This window comes from Acipenser ruthenus, chromosome 21, assembly GCF_902713425.1.
Source record: "Acipenser ruthenus chromosome 21, fAciRut3.2 maternal haplotype, whole genome shotgun sequence".
Classification (NCBI taxonomy): Eukaryota; Metazoa; Chordata; class Actinopteri; order Acipenseriformes; family Acipenseridae; genus Acipenser; species Acipenser ruthenus.
The window spans coordinates 24551816-24568173 of record NC_081209.1 but is presented as its reverse complement, the minus strand read 5'-3'; the positions used below and the strand labels follow the sequence as shown (position 1 = coordinate 24568173).

At 35.2% G+C, this 16358-nt stretch overlaps 1 protein-coding gene across 3 annotated transcripts in view; it reads left to right on the top strand.

Moving 5' to 3' along the window:
• LOC117428206 (E3 ubiquitin-protein ligase NEDD4-like) overlaps nt 1-13439 on the top strand; it is a 33159-nt gene extending 19720 nt beyond the window's left edge. The window contains exons 6-29 of one of the 3 annotated variants that reach the window (XM_058995176.1): nt 376-426; nt 844-905; nt 1711-1813; nt 2240-2397; nt 2844-2961; nt 3150-3299; nt 3510-3581; nt 4657-4776; nt 5326-5532; nt 5672-5749; nt 6019-6073; nt 6159-6217; nt 8395-8460; nt 8770-8999; nt 10166-10287; nt 10378-10448; nt 10538-10633; nt 10823-10896; nt 11095-11155; nt 11845-11904; nt 11995-12102; nt 12327-12423; nt 12789-12861; nt 12967-13439. In XM_058995176.1, coding sequence (XP_058851159.1) covers nt 376-426; nt 844-905; nt 1711-1813; nt 2240-2397; nt 2844-2961; nt 3150-3299; nt 3510-3581; nt 4657-4776; nt 5326-5532; nt 5672-5749; nt 6019-6073; nt 6159-6217; nt 8395-8460; nt 8770-8999; nt 10166-10287; nt 10378-10448; nt 10538-10633; nt 10823-10896; nt 11095-11155; nt 11845-11904; nt 11995-12102; nt 12327-12423; nt 12789-12861; nt 12967-13069 — 2394 coding nt within the window. In that variant the 3' untranslated portion in view covers nt 13070-13439. Of the gene's footprint in view, nt 1-375; nt 427-843; nt 906-1710; nt 1814-2239; nt 2398-2843; nt 2962-3149; nt 3300-3509; nt 3582-4656; nt 4777-5325; nt 5533-5671; nt 5750-6018; nt 6074-6158; nt 6218-8394; nt 8461-8769; nt 9000-10165; nt 10288-10377; nt 10449-10537; nt 10634-10822; nt 10897-11094; nt 11156-11844; nt 11905-11994; nt 12103-12326; nt 12424-12788; nt 12862-12966 lie in introns of those variants that run through there. The other 2 variants (XM_058995175.1, XM_058995177.1) reach the window with 2 other exon arrangements.
• Nucleotides 13440-16358: the final 2919 nt, after the last annotated feature.

Sequence of the window (16358 nt, the reverse complement as noted above, 5' to 3'; positions counted from 1 at the left end):
CAGTAATGTTTTTGTACTTCACGAAGTAGTTTATTTTGCCGTCATGAGTAATATTCACTAGTTTAATACTGATGTATAACACACAAAATATGATGAAATGTTTGTTCCTTTTTTTTTTTTTAACATGTAGGCCCTTGTCACAAAGATAAGTGTATAGCTGCAGTGTGTTTAATGGTCTCTGTACAGACTGTGAGATCAAGTAATTATACACAGCTCACTGTCTGTCCTATTGGAACATTATACTGTTCTATCAACATAATACTTCTGAGGTGTTTGTGTTCTTCAAGCCTGCAATTAATGTGCAACAATGAGAAGGCGGTATAAGAAGGTACTGAAATATTTTCTTGTGTTTTTTTGTGTTTTTGTTTTTTTTAGACCAGGGATGATTTTCTGGGTCAGGTTGATGTTTCTCTTCACCAGTTACCAGTAAGTTTAACTAAAAATGTTTTTTTACAGATGTTTGCAGCACCTATTGCATGGGGCAGCTTTATAGAGTCCTCCAGACAATATTAAGATATTGGTGGTTTTGTTTTAGAAATGTTGTGTTTTTTTCATTATTAAAATGGTTTATCTTAGCATCCCATCTCATTGCTGACCGATAATGTGCTGTTCAGAGAATCCAACATGTTTTCTGTTGTTCTGTTTACATTGCTTCTAATTCTATAGATTCTTATGATAAATGTGAAAAATGTTGTAATAACACCCTTTTATAAGAAGAAATAATTTCTACACTGTGATACTGACTACATAAAAAAAAGGAAATGAAAATATTAAGGTAGTCAACATACGTTATTATTTCATAACAAATTTGCATACTTTTTAATAACTTTGATTTTATTTCAGACAGAAAATCCTAACATTGAAAGGCCATACACATTTAAGGATTTTCTTCTTCATCCAAGAAGGTTGGCTATTCTTCATATTATTGATATCATTTAGACCTTTGCTGACTTTGATTTCAAACTATATTATACATTTCATACAGTTGTTTTTAATTCTTCACATGCATGTCAAACATTACTACATTACCCTCTGTGGTGTGTTGTTGTGTGCATTTACATTGATTGGTGAAAATGAAAGGGCTGGGGCAGTGACATTTGCATTCGAAATGAGAAAAACAGAATTCAATCTGATTGCATTTATACAGAATGTTGTGTTCAAAACATGCAAGTCAATGTGCATATTTGGTTACTCATACTTAAGGAAAACCTCCAAAAAGACATTTTAGCCTACCAAAATTCCTTATTCTTTATTCACAACACATGTTTTTTTTGTTTTGTTTTGTTTTTTTTTTACTGATGAGAGCTTACAATGCATAAACATCAATCAATTTTCTTTCCGCTTTCCACATGTAGGCTGGCTTTTTGCATTTGTTTATCAAAGCCCCATTTTTTTTGCTGCTAATTTACCACAGTTTGGTCTAACATTTAAAAGAGTTGCATATGGTAGCAAACCTCAGGATTATGTTATGTTGTTCGATTCCATAAGACATGGTTATTTGTTTTAGTTTCATCTTAATGTTTATTTGTAAGGTGTAGACAACAAACTACAATAGATAGATATTATAAGCTAACTTTTTCTTTCTAAACAAAATTCTGCTCAGATTTTGTGACCAAAAAAAATGGATTCTGATTAGATCTTATAAGCCTCTGTGCTCAGTGCCATTACAATGATATCAGAAGCCAACTGTTTTTGCTTTGTCCCACATAGTCATAAATCCAGAGTGAAAGGCCATCTTAGACTAAAGATGACATACTTGCCTAAAAACAATGGGTCAGAAGAAGACAATGGAGAACAATCTGAAGATGTAGAGGCAAGTGCAATATGACTTATAAATAATAGTATGTACACACCTGTCTGTCTTTGAGTCCATATACATCATTTTTAAAAAGCTGTCTGTTTATAAGAATAACAGTCTGTCCCAAGGGACATTGGTAGATACACATGTTTCTTTATGGATTCATATTTGGCAAGTGAATTGTTAAGGTACAATGTCAAGGCCAGATATTGCTAGATCCGTTGTAAAGAGAGTTATGTAACAGGGCATGCACATTTGTCAACATGCTAGAATTTATGTTATTCGTTGTATCCCTTTTACTGCATGTCAACGTGATTTATCACATACAATGTAAAGGCATCCTTATTGTAAGCCGTGTTGTGTGCTGGATTTCTAAGAAAGGAACAGGTCAACATTGCAGAAACTTTTTTTCATTGATCATTGATTGATTGATTTTTACAGCCTGGCTGGGAAATATTGGACCAACAGGACACCTCTGGGACATGCCGCCAGCTTCCTGTGCTTCCTCCAGGCTGGGAAGAAAGACAGGATAACCTGGGCAGGACCTACTACGTCAACCACGAAACCAGAACAACACAGTGGCACAGGCCCACAGTTCAGTATGTTATTTTCTGAAAGCTTTTCCATTTCTATACCGTTACAAGAAGAAAAGAAAACAAGTGAAATCCAATTGTTTATTTACAGTGCTTGCAAAAATGTATCCTGCATGTCTGGAAAACAAAATGTAGGTCCCTACTAATGTTAAAGCTTTTCAGCCAGCCAGTGTGCACCGAACTACTTGAATATATGTGTGGAAAAAAAAAATGCTGCTCAGTACTTCCTGCACAGATATTAATCTCTGTTCTCTTAGAAATCTGGAAGACGTTCAGCTCACTGCATACTGTAAAATTACCTTACAGCTGAGAAGGAGTTTGTTTTTCTGAGTAAGATCTGAAAAAAAGATTTTAATTATTTCCATGTATTAAAGCAATTTAGAAAGAAGGAGGCTGTTTATGTATTCATAGGACTGTTTTCATATTCAGTTTTCTGTTGTGCCTGTTTCTAGGGACAGTCAGGCAGAGGCAGAACAACGGCAAACTATTAACCATGAAGCACATCATGCCTTTACTAATCGCCGGCAGATATCTGAAGCAGCAAGTCATGAGAGAAGAGAGTCTCCTGATGTAAGTGGGATTGATGCATAGATAGGGTTGTGTTGTGCCACAGGCCTGTTTAGGTACCTTTCCATTAAACATTGCAACCTGTTCTGTTGACAGAGATTTTTGTTACAAGATTGAATGTGTACTCTAATTAAAACAACGTTGTTGTTCTTTTAAAATAAAAAAAATAATATTTTTTTATTTTCTTGTAGAGCTGGGAAATAATAACCGAAGATGAGACTACACTGTATAATAACCACAGCCAGCAGTCACCTCCACCACCTCACTCTCCCATTGAACACAGTGTTTGTGATATTCAGACTCCTCTTGCAGATGAACTGAGCCGACACAGCTCCATCACGGTAAGCTATCTTTAAATAAATTCATCTGGCAAATAAAATGGAATTGAAATAGGACTCCCGTTGCATCCATTGCAGGTTTTACTAGTAACTACCAACCATTTAATAACCAATATTTAATTGTATGAATGAATTATTTCCTAAATAATAAACACAAAGTTTGTTTTTCTTCGATTCTCTGTTTTGTGTCATCCGTGTTTCTCTGTTTAACAGGTTCAGAGCCATTCGAGCAGAAGGGGAAGTGCACAGACAGTTACACTTGAAGAGCAGCCTACACATCCTGTGGTATGTACACATGGGAATTCCTGCCTTTACTTCAAGGGCATCTAGGTAAACAATCATATTTTGGACTTTGTCATCATAATGCTAGTCTTACCAACAAATCATTGTCTAATTAGACGCCACTTGATGGAAATAACAAACAAGAATGACACTTAATTTCTTTACAACGTGCAACCAGTTCTTGAGCGAAGACAGACAGGTTATTTAAAGTGTCTACATTCTTTTCTTGGGTGTCGTCAAAAATAAATCCCCATTCGGATGGGACTAAAACTCACCACATTCACTGACCACCTCTGTGCTGCTGAGAATATCCGGTGAACTCTCACATGTGGACTTTTCTTCCACTGGGATATGAATTCAGGGACAGGTGGTGGTCTGAGTATGAAATTACATGAGCTATTCACTGTAAACCGGGATGTTTATGAGCCATCACATAATCTTGTGCTTGTTCGGTTAGGCAGCATGTCTTCCCCTAAAGAGCTTCAAGCCACAAGGCGTTCGCTTATTTAATTTGTATTTCATGGAGCCTGATGCTGGAAGGCCTCTTTCACAATGACATGCCCTATTCCGATTGGATTAAATAATCACATGACATCTCAACTTGTAATTTATCAGGTTTTGGTGCTGTTTTTAAAAAGTAGAGGCAGTGGTGTAACATTTCTCAAAGAGAAACCTACATGTCTTTTTTACATTGGAATACATTTCAAAGGGGGTCGTCTGTGACGCAGAGTAGGTTGTTTCATGTGCTGAGTTTCACTCCCGTCCGAAACGGGCTTTAGATGCACTGAAAGTTAATCTCTGCTTGTACCTTGCATGAAAGAAAACCAGGTTAAAGTGCAAAAAATGAAACTTTGAGATGGCATCTCTACACATTTAATTTTTTAATTTTTATTTATTTATTTATTTATTTATTTATTATTTTTTTTATGTACAAAATCTGAAAATCCCAAACAGCTGTTTTTTTTTCTTTTCTTTTCAGCATGAATGGGGTGCACTGGTTTTGTGTTACTGCTGCGTGTATTTGTGTTTTTGTTTATTTCAGTAATTTTATATGATTTGGGATGTTTCTCTTTGCTAGTTATTGCCCACTTCATCAGGGCTGCCAGCAGGTTGGGAAGAAAAGCAAGATAGTAAAGGAAGAATATACTATGTAAATCATAACAGCAGAACAACTACATGGACGCGCCCGGTCATTCAGGTAGTATGCACTGTGCATCGTGCAAATTGATTTTACATTTTTAAAGCACATACCAGTGCAAGAATCGATACGGACACTAGATGGTTCAGTATATATTGTGCCTTGCAGTGAAACTGGCATCTGTTATAAGGAAGAAAGAAGATCACTAAAATCAGAATAGGAGTTCAATACTCAGTCAAAAACCCGTTTGACACATTTTTTATATATATTTTTTTGTTTCTCCCAAGAAATTGAAAGGGCAAACAGTAAAAAGGTTGTATCGCATAACATACAGTACATTGCGCAATTATTAGTCATTCAAGTTAGAGATTTAATTGACATTGTGAAACTTGCTAAAACTGATGGCACGTGAATAAAAGTGGGTTTACAGTATAGTGGCCTTTTCAGATTTCTGTATTTTTTTATTCTATATTTTCTCCTTTTATTTATGAATAATGCTAAGAACAATTCACGTAGCCCTCTGAAAAAAGTAACGTGTACAATAAGTTGTTTTTTGATGCTGGGTAAAAAAATAATGTGCATTCACTGTCTGTTGTGTATTTCTGATAGACGACAATAGAAGCAGTGCAAGCCATGTCATGCCAGAGTCCCACCATGTACCACCCTCCTCGGCTTTCTCCAGAAACTTCACCTCAGCATTCTGTGGCTCCAAAATCGAAATATGAAAGCGGATTCCTCCCTGCTGGCTGGGAATTGCGTAGTGCGCCCAATGGCAGACCCTTCTTTATTGATCACAATACAAAAACCACCACATGGGTAGGTGACCTTCAGGAACAGAACTGCTGTACTCACAGAAGAGCCTCCAACAATGTCTCTGTCAAATATTCTTCCATACTGTTAACAAAAAATTACATTCCATTTCCCAATCCATTCCTTCTTGTTTGCACCCCAATAGGAGGATCCAAGATTAAAAATTCCAGTTCAAATGAGAAGGCGACCCTCCTTGGATCCTACAGACCTTGGGCCGCTTCCAGTAAGCCTTGCATATTACTGACAAACCTTTCATTTGAATGCTTTTAATGAATACATATAAAAATTATTTAAGGGTATCCATAAAACTTTTTACAATAACAATGTATATATATGTGTGTGATTTACTATACTTGGGTAACTCTGCCTTTTCTATTGGTGCCTTGAATGGGACCTACATTTGAATACAGAATTCAAGTACGTATTTGTAAGAGTTACATTAGAGTCCTGGTTTAAAAGAAAGCTTGTTTTACCTTGGCTTTTCTTTTGTAGCCCGGATGGGAAGAGAGAGTTCATACGGATGGCAGAATATTCTACATTGATCATAGTATGTATATTATGTTGTAAAAAATGACAATACCTTATCAGCCTCTCAGTAGGTTATCATCTAATGTTGTTTTAATAATTTATAGACACCAAAGCTACACAGTGGGAAGATCCACGTCTACAGAATGCAGCAATAACTGGACCTGTAAGTGTAATTATGTTTACTGTACATTCACAGTGTCAAACAATGCTGATTTATAGTTATAGTGACTTTTCTCAACTGCTTTTCTTAGTGTATCATATTTAAGAAAATGAATTACCCTAATTGGTTTAATATGACATAATATTTTATTATGTTTCTTTTTATTGTTCGGTTAAATTGGCAACTTGTATATCTCCATCTGCCAACATGTTGGATCATGGACAGCCATGATTGGAGTTAATTACTTCCTTGTTTCCTTTTAGTTTAGGATATATATATATATACAGACGTGCTCAAATTTGTTGGTACCCCTCCACAAAAAACGAAGAATGCACAATTTTCTTTGAAATAACTTGAAACTGACCAAAGTAATTGGCATCCACCATTGTTTATTCCATATTTAATAGAAATCAGACTTTGCTTTTGATTTTTTATTCAACATAATATTGTAAATAATAAAACAAATGAAAATGGCATGGACAAAAATGATGGGACCGCTAACCTAATATTTTGTTGCACAACCTTTAGAGGCAATCACTGCAATCAAATGTTTTCTGTAGCTCTCAATGAGACTTCTGCACCTGTTAACAGGGAGTTTGGCCCACTCTCCCTGAGCAAACTGCTCCAGCTGTCTCAGGTTTGATGGGTGCCTTCTCCAGACTGCAAGTTTCAGCTCTTTCCATAGATGTTCGATAGGATTCAGATCAGGATTCATAGAAGGCCACTTCAGAATAGTCCAATGTTTTGTTCTTATCCATTCTTGGGTGCTTTTAGCTGTGTGTTTTGGGTCATTATCCTGTTGGAGGACCCATGACCTGCGACTGAGACAGAGCTTTCTGACACTGGGCAGTACTCCAGAATGCCTTGATAGTCTTGAGATTTCATTGTGCCCTGCACAGATTCAAGGCACCCTGTGCCAGGTGCAGCAAAGCAGCCCCAAAACATAACCGAGCCTCCTCCATGTTTCACTGTAGGTATGGTGTTCTTTTCTTTGAAAGCTTCATTTTTTTGTCTGTGAACATAGAGCTGATGTGACTTGCCAAAAAGCTCCAGTTTGGACTCATCTGTCCAAAGGACATTCTCCCAGAAGGATTGTGGCTTGTCAATATGCATTGTAGCAAATTCCAGTCTGGCTTTTTTATGTTTTTCTTTCAAAAGTGGAGTCCTCCTGGGTCTTCTTCCATGGAGCCCACTTTCGCTCAAAAAGCGACGGATGGTGCGATCAGAAACTGACGTACCTTCACCTTGGAGTTCAGCTTGTATCTCTTTGGCAGCTATCCTTGGTTCTTTTTCTACCATTCGCACTATCCAGGGAGGTTGGCTACAGTTCCATGGACCTTAAACTTCTTAATAATATTTGCAACTGTTGTCACAGGAACATCAAGCTGCTTGGAGATGGTCTTGTAGCCTTTACCTTTACCATGCTTGTCTATTATTTTCTTTCTGATCTCCTCAGACAACTCTCTCCTTTGCTTTCTCTGGTCCATGTTCAGTGTGGTGCACACAATGATACCAAACAGCACAGTGACTACTTTTCTCCATTTAAATAGGCTGAATGACTGATTACAAGATTGGAGACATGTGTGATACTAATTAAAGAAACAAATTCGTTTGAAATATCACTATAATCCAATTATTTATTATCTTTTCTAAGGGGTACCAACAAATGTGTCCAGGCCATTTTAGAATATCTTTGTAGAATAAGCAATAATTCATCTCTTTTCACAGCTTCTTTGCTTTATTCTATGACATACCAAAGGCATGCAAGTATACATGATAAAATAGCTTTTAATTTCATCACTTTTCAGGAGGAATGAAGCATTATTTCAATGAGCTGTAAGGGTACCAACAAATTTGAGCATGTCTGTGTATATATATATATATATATATATATATATATATATATATATATATATATATATATATATATATATATATATATATATATATATATATGTTTGGAGCATCTTTCTTTTGTATTATGTTTTGTAATTCCTTTTCTGTTAAATCACAGAATTGGTGTTCAGCCATGTTCTCTAGTTGTGATATATATATATATATATATATATATATATATATATATATATATATATATATATATATATAATTTTACAGAATAAAAACATACTTTATCAGCTCATTTTGACAGCACGTTTATACAATGTACTTTCTTTCCATAGGCTGTGCCTTATTCCAGGGATTATAAACAGAAGTACGAGTACTTCAGAAAAAAGATGAAGAAACCAGTAAGCTAATACAAAACAAAATTACACTTTGCTCTAATTTAGTAAAGCCTGACGTTTAGATACTCCAGATGCTCACAACATGCCTTTTTCAGGTCTTTGATTTACAAGCAGTTTCCATAATGTATTTAAGATTATGAAACTCTGCAACTTCCATTTTTTCTGTTTAAATGATGTGTTGACTTTAGATGTGATTGTGGCAGTTATCATTCTAAGAAGGCAGTATTTGCCATGTTCTTTGTGATGGTCTTAATAAAGGTGTTTTGTTTTTTTTTAGTTCCTCAGCTCTCTAATATCGGATGTATTTTTCAGGCTGATATTCCTAACCGTTTTGAAATGAAGCTGCGGCGAAATGCTATCCTGGAAGACTCCTACAGGAGACTGCTGCCCGTCAAGAGGGCAGACTTCCTCAAAGCACGGCTGTGGATTGAATTTGAGAATGAAAAAGGCCTGGATTATGGCGGTGTTGCCAGGGAATGGTTCTTCCTTATTTCCAAAGAAATGTTCAATCCCTATTATGGACTGTTTGAATATTCGGCTACGTAAGTAGAGGAATTCATGTTTCATCTCAGTTGTTAAAGTCCTTTTCATTACTGTTAAATTTGTTAATTTTTTTTATTTTTATTTAACACGGACAAAAGGTACATTTTCAACCGAGAAAGTTACAGTAGCACTTTAAAAGGAATGACAGTTCAGTTTGTTGGCCTGATAAGTAGGGTGTCTGATTTTCGGGTTTTACCCGATTTTAACCCGATTTATCCTCCCCGAATGCTTTTTTCTGCATTCAGGTTAAACCTGAAAACTCCCTGAATAGACACATACTGTATATGAATAAATGCATGCAATTCAAATGCAACAGAGCAGAACTGACGCCATTGACGGTTAGCTGATTTACCTATTAGAAAAATGTGGCTTCTTAGTGTAATATATATCTTTTTTTTTTTTTTTTTTAGATCTTTCAAAATTACAGCAATATAGCTTTAAGGTTTTTTCTTTTTTTGCACATTTCTTCCTAGTTATTTGTTTTATGAGTGCGTGTTTAAGCCAAGAGCATTTAGATGTAACAGTCAATCATTTCTCTTTGTAAAACAGCATGGAGTAAAGTTGTTTAGTTTTCCCGTACGTTCTGTGTGCAATTATACTTGCAACTCCACTACAAACTAAATCTTGATTGGAATGGAATATAAGTATGTGTGTGTGTGTGTGTGTGTGAGAGAGAGAGAGAAAGAGGGGAGAGAGATAGATGTCATCAAAAGTTTGCATACCCCAACTTTGTTGTCAACACTTTATGCTCAAGGATTTGTTTATTTCTTTCTAAATAAAACCAGATTTCTACCTGAATATTTATTTATTCTTTCTTGATTTATATATAAAAAAAATCCACCCGATTTCACCTGATTTCTTTCATTAAATAATTCTACTTGATTTTTAAAAAAGCATTCACCCGAATTTGGAAAAAATTCAACCGAAAATCAAACGCCCTACTGATAAGTAAATATTCTTGGTAGACAGAAAATATGCATATTCATATCCCACATGCATATATCTAGAGAGCCTCTTTTTCAGTTTAGGCGTCTGAATGTACAAATATGTCTAATTTTAACATGTACCATTTATGGATGCAGGTCTGGGTTTATCATGTTTGTGACTGATGGTTCTAATTGCTTCTAATATATATTGAGGTTAAACAGTGGAATTTTTTTCACAGTGATAACTACACCCTACAGATTAACCCCAATTCTGGTTTGTGCAACGAAGATCACTTGTCTTATTTCAAGTTTATCGGACGTGTTGCTGGAATGGCCGTTTACCATGGGAAGCTCCTGGATGGTAGGCAATCTGTAATTTGTAGATGACTTTAAAAATCATGGGGGGTGGGGGGAGAAAGAGGTGGTTTATGCATCCATTTGTTTTCAACAGCGTTCTTCATTCGGCCTTTCTATAAGATGATGCTGCAGAAGCCAATAACGCTGCAAGATATGGAATCGGTGGTAAGTTTCATTAACTCTGGCTGTTCCGTGCATTCATTCAAGTATCGCTTAGAAAAATAACTTGGATGCATGTTTTCATTTTTGTGCAGGACAATGAATACTTCAATTCACTGAAGTGGATTCTGGAAAATGATCCCACTGAGTTGGACCTCAGATTTACAGTTGATGAGGAGCTCTTTGGGCAGGTGTGTTGACCACATTCAACAGTTTTATAGCTGCACTACATGCTAATGCACTTACATGTGAGCTTTTTAAGTTTGATGTACTTTTTAAATGATCATAGTTTTATCTACTTTTACAATACAACCCCCAACTGTAGACAGCAGTAACAGAGAGGCCTCCAGATGAACACAAGTTTCTTTGTTCTCTTTCAGACTCATCAGCATGAGCTCAAACTGGGTGGATCAGACATTGTGGTGACAAATAAGAACAAGAAAGAGTATATCCAGTAAGTACCATTCAATAGTTTACCATTGATCAGAACAATACAATGCACATTTTGTCTCGGGGGAATATGGAAAGAAAGTATCCTTGTGGAAATGTTAACCCTGCTTTAGATTGAAAATGCCTTGCAATCAGATCAACAAACCTGATTTAGCCTGCAATAGAACCTAAACTTTTTAATAACTGACATTATCTTTGATAGCCTGGTTATCCAATGGAGATTTGTGAACAGAGTGCAGCAGCAGATGTCTGCCTTCAAGGAGGTCAGTAATAAAGCTATGCAATACTGTAATATCTTTACACTGCATTCTTTAGAAGGCTCTCATTATAGTCTGAGTCATATTCACTTTTCACAGGATTTATTAAAAACCTACATTTAAAATGTTCTATATGAGGTTGGCTATAGAAATGTTCTAAAAAAAAAAACAAAAAAAAAACAGATAAATATATGCTGTTCCATTTTTCACCACTAGATGGCAACTTCTTGTTGGTTTATCCCCTATTTGGGGATGCATATATAGTATTCTGAAGATATACAGTGATACCTGCCAGTCTGTTTATGAGTATGTCAGGGTTATATTTGTATGTGTATCTAGAACTGCTTATGTTTAGGACATTCTGTATAATAATTTGGAATATAAGAATGTCGTGATATATTGAGGAACCTTGTCCTGTCTGTCCATCCATGTTTGTCACTTTTTTACATGTTAGATGTAGGTCACGGGGATGTTATTTTTCATGATACATGAAGGGAGGTGTATGTAGCGCCCATAACTAACATTATTAAACGTGCTTCAATGTACAATAACCCTAGCTTATAAGAATGTATCCTAGTTCAACATGGAGTGCTGGACATTCTAACTGCATGTCTTATTGTTCCGCTTCTGTATTATCTATTGTATTAACCCATGCAAATCCATATGTCCTAATTTTACCTTTTGTTTTATTTCAGGGATTTTATGAATTAGTACCTCTGGATCTCATCAAAATATTTGATGAAAATGAATTAGAGGTAACCTGTTGTGTTTTAAGAATGTATTGCGTATGATGTAGTTTCTTGGCACTCTAGTGTCACTCATTTTGTTATTTGTATTCTGTGAAGCTGCTAATGTGTGGACTTGGAGATGTTGATGTGAATGACTGGAGGGAAAACACAAAATACAAGAATGGCTACTGTGCAACACAGCCTGTCATACAGTGGTTCTGGAAGGTAACCCTTGACGTTTTTTGTTCTTTTTCTTAAAACTTTGACGTCTATTTATTAGAAGTGGGGCACATGAGTTAAAACAAGCCAAGTGTTTAATCTTCGTATGACACACCATCGTATGTCTCATGGGAACTAGCCACGGCAGAGTATCATTTGGTGAAACATTGTTAAGTATGAACTATACAAATATATGTTTAAACTAAATGTTTGTCCCTTTCATGTTCTAGACGGTGCTACTAATGGATGCAGAGAAACGCATCCGACTGCTGCAGTTTGTCACTGGCACGTCTCGAGTGCCCATGAATGGCTTTGCAGAGTTGTATGGTAAGCTGAATTACCTCTCCTCTGGAAAATTACCAAGTAAAATGTGCTTGCTTTCTGAAACTAGTAGTTCAAAGTCAATTTATCACAGACCCAATGTTTGAACAACTGTAAAGTATATTTAGAACAGTACCTAATCTACCTCTTTGCTTCAATAGTGCAACTTAAACATTCCTATACACTGAATAGCACTGTACATTATATTGGAAATGACCAGTATGATTGGCTTTCGTTTTTGGTCCTGCATTATGCAAGTACTTTATGTAGACTGCATATAAGAAAGAAAAAATATTAGCACAACAGTGGGTACTTTTTCTCCTTGTTCCTCTACCAAGATATACAATAGCTAACTGTTTTTTATGATTTAGGATCTAATGGACCACAGCTGTTTACCATTGAACAGTGGGGAACACCTGACAAACTACCTAGAGCTCACACTTGGTAAGTTAAACACTAGTAGAAACAATTCAATCTTTCACTTTCTCATTACCGCTGTATAACTTAATACATTACTGTGTATATATATATATATATTTTTTTTTTCAGCTTCAACCGTTTGGATTTGCCTCCATATGAATCATTTGAGGATTTGCGAGAGAAACTTCACATGGCAATAGAAAATGCACAGGGATTTGATGGAGTGGATTAGGAGCAGTCAAGGTGGCCCGTGCTGCAGATATATATCGTCATTGAAATACCTAACGAAACCCTCTATAAAAGATGATTCCTGCAAGAGACACTTCAGCAGTGTACTGGTACTCAGGACAGAGAACAGTTATTAGGGACTTGATTTTTCAAATTCCAGAAAATAAAGGCACCAAGAGTTTTAAAGCAACTTTTTAACTTATTTGTGTTTCTATGATTTCCTGGAAATTGTCCTATTTTTTTATTATTATTATTTTATTCAGGGTGGAAATAATTAACATTTTATTTAGATTTCCATGAAGAATCTGTATGAAGTTTACAAGCTTTACTGTTTGTAAAATACACAGGTCTGGTAGGAGCAAAGTAATCATTATTGTACGTCCTTCAATGTGTTTTTCAAGTAACTGTTGGGAATGTTAATATATATATATATATTTTGCTGACATAGTCTGTGCCGTATGTAAGCCATACTGTTACATATTCACTGCTTTGCTTTTAAACATGTTTTCATGCATGGAATTCAGGGTTCAGTATAGGCTTCATACATATCATGCATATTATATTCCGGACCTGAAACATACATTTTATTCTACTGGCACATTTACTTGTGTTTGAGACAGTGATACAGAGAAAGAAATAAACATGCTGTCACTGTATGCAATGCTGCTCCTGGTTAATGGGTGTTTGTCAGGGATGGCACCTCAGAATATTCCAACTGAAAGATCTTTTTGGGGGGTAAATTACATTACTAGGTTACTTTAAGAGCATGCATTTTCATTGTTGTAGCTGCAACGTTTACAGGCATCCAAAGGGTGCAGTTAGTGGCTTTGAGGGTGGGTTACTAGTTGTATTTCTTTTGCCTCAGTAATACGTAATTCAACCCTAACCTTTGTGCTTGCAACAAGATATGTGTTATACATTTTCTTAAATATAATTCTGTGAAGAGACCTTAAAGTTTAAATATACAGATTGTAAATAATTTATACATAGTGAATGGCTTATTTTATTCTAAAGTTAAACCAGTTCATTTTGTATGCCTCTATCTGGAATAACTGCTCTTGTTCTTCAACACAGGAGTGGACAGCTTTCGTTTTCCCTTCTCATAATTACACCACACAAAAAGTACACTTGTGTTTCATTTTTGTTTTAAAAATGGAGTATGCCCAAATGTGTTGTCATTGTGTTTTTATCATTCTGAAATCGTTTTTGAATGATTCGCAATGCAAATAGGTTTACAGTGTCTAGTATGTTTACAAGCAACTCTCCCAAAAACTGTAAGCGCTCTTACTTGTGTTTAATTATTATTATTATTATTATCTTGAATGAGTAAAATCACACACTGTTTGGTTCCATTGTAATTCAAGTCTTGAAGATTTATGAGCACTTTTACATTTTCTTACATTGATCTGTAAATTATTTGTTGTTTTAATGTATATATTGCGTATGTTTAATTATTCGTTTGGCAATCATTACTCCTACCAGAATATTTCGTTTTGTAAAGTATTATTTAGGACTAACAAAGTAACATCCTTCTGAGTAGAGACTGTATGTAAGAGAGGATTAGATTTACATTGAAACATTCTTTAATATAAGCACATCAAATAACTTATTTTTTTCTCCAAGCATAATTTACAAAACATAGACTGTTACATAGCAATGCCTTTAATATTTGTAACTGTAAATAGATATATCTCAATTACTGCTTTGGTTATCAAGGGGTCTTATAACTGTCCTGTGAGATTTTAAAAAAAAAAAAAAAAAAAAAAAGTGTAAATATCACAGAAGTGTTTATTACAGTATATAAAGTGATATTCTGACTAATACTAAATATTTTTTTTGTAAAAACCTGGAATGATCTATTCCATTACCTTGTATAAATGTAACATTACATAACGGCATGCCAAAGTAAATTGTGGCATATTTTGAAGTGATTCGTGGAAACACTGACTGACAAAATAAAGATGAATTCTAATTGAGTCTCTGTGTGTTTGTATAGAAGATATTACACAACATCGCACCACATAGAAAGAAACTCACATTACAACAGAACATATTCTATATATGTATAGAATACTTTTGAAATTCTACTGTAGAAAAATATCCCAAACTAATCTTTGTGCCACATTTGATTAAAAACTCAAAATCAAACATGCAAAACTACTTCATAAGCATACCCTCCACATGTGTAATGTTTTGCAGCTCTGTGGCCATAAATTGGTTCTCCAGTCGTTTCCAAGTTATTAATTCCTTCCCATGTGTTGGATTAGGACCTACTGTATACATCACTAACAGTAAGTACAATTACTGAATTTTTATGAAGTGGCAGTGACCAGGATCAGCCACTAGAGGGTAGTGGTTCTGCTGTACAGCTATGAAAACGAATGTTCTATGGGAAGAAAAGCATTTTTGCGCCATGTGACATGTACTGTATTGTGAAATACTAGTCTTGATTAACTACTGGAGCATTCTTTTTTAAAGTTAATTTACTCATAATCATGTAGTTTCATCCAAAAAATGGTACTCATATTTAGACATAATTTGTATGTTTTTGGTTGAGTACTTTATCTGTGGTAGAATAATGTTTAAAACAAAAAAAACAAACAAACAAAAAAAAAGATTTACATTTAAATTGGTATTTATTTATTTATTGTATTTATTTAATGCTGAATATGTTTGTTAGGTTTAGTAGTGATACCACGGAGTGGTCCAATGGCTGCTTTTTTCGCAGGTGAACCCTTGGAATTATTTCAACATTTTTCAATACTATTCTGTAACACAAGGTGGCAGAATTTTCTTGACATTTACATGAAGAATGTGCAGTGATGGCGTCTCTCTATTATTTTAGTAATTAAAAATAGATTCTACAATAAATGTAGTAAATGTCATTTCTCTATTGAATTCAACTGCCAGACAGTTCTGTTTATCACCTTCCTAATTAGCGCTTTCATGAAATGATCCTACTCACAGTTTTGCACCAGATAAAGAAATTGCAATACTTCCAGGGAATGTGCATAAACATGGAACATATTGGAAACCTTCTATAGAACTATTTGTAGCTTCTATTGTTACCTTAAGAAAAAGAAGAGAACTGTTTTAACTTTTAATAATTGGTACACATCGTCAGCATAGTTAAAAATGCGTGTCATTTCGACCCTTCCCCCTACTGCTTCTCCATGCATTCATATCGATACCAGAACCCACAACCGCTATGAACCCACAATTACTTCAACCGCTATTACCCAAGGGTAAAGTAGGACTATTCCTGTCTTAATAATGGTAAAGCGATCTAATGG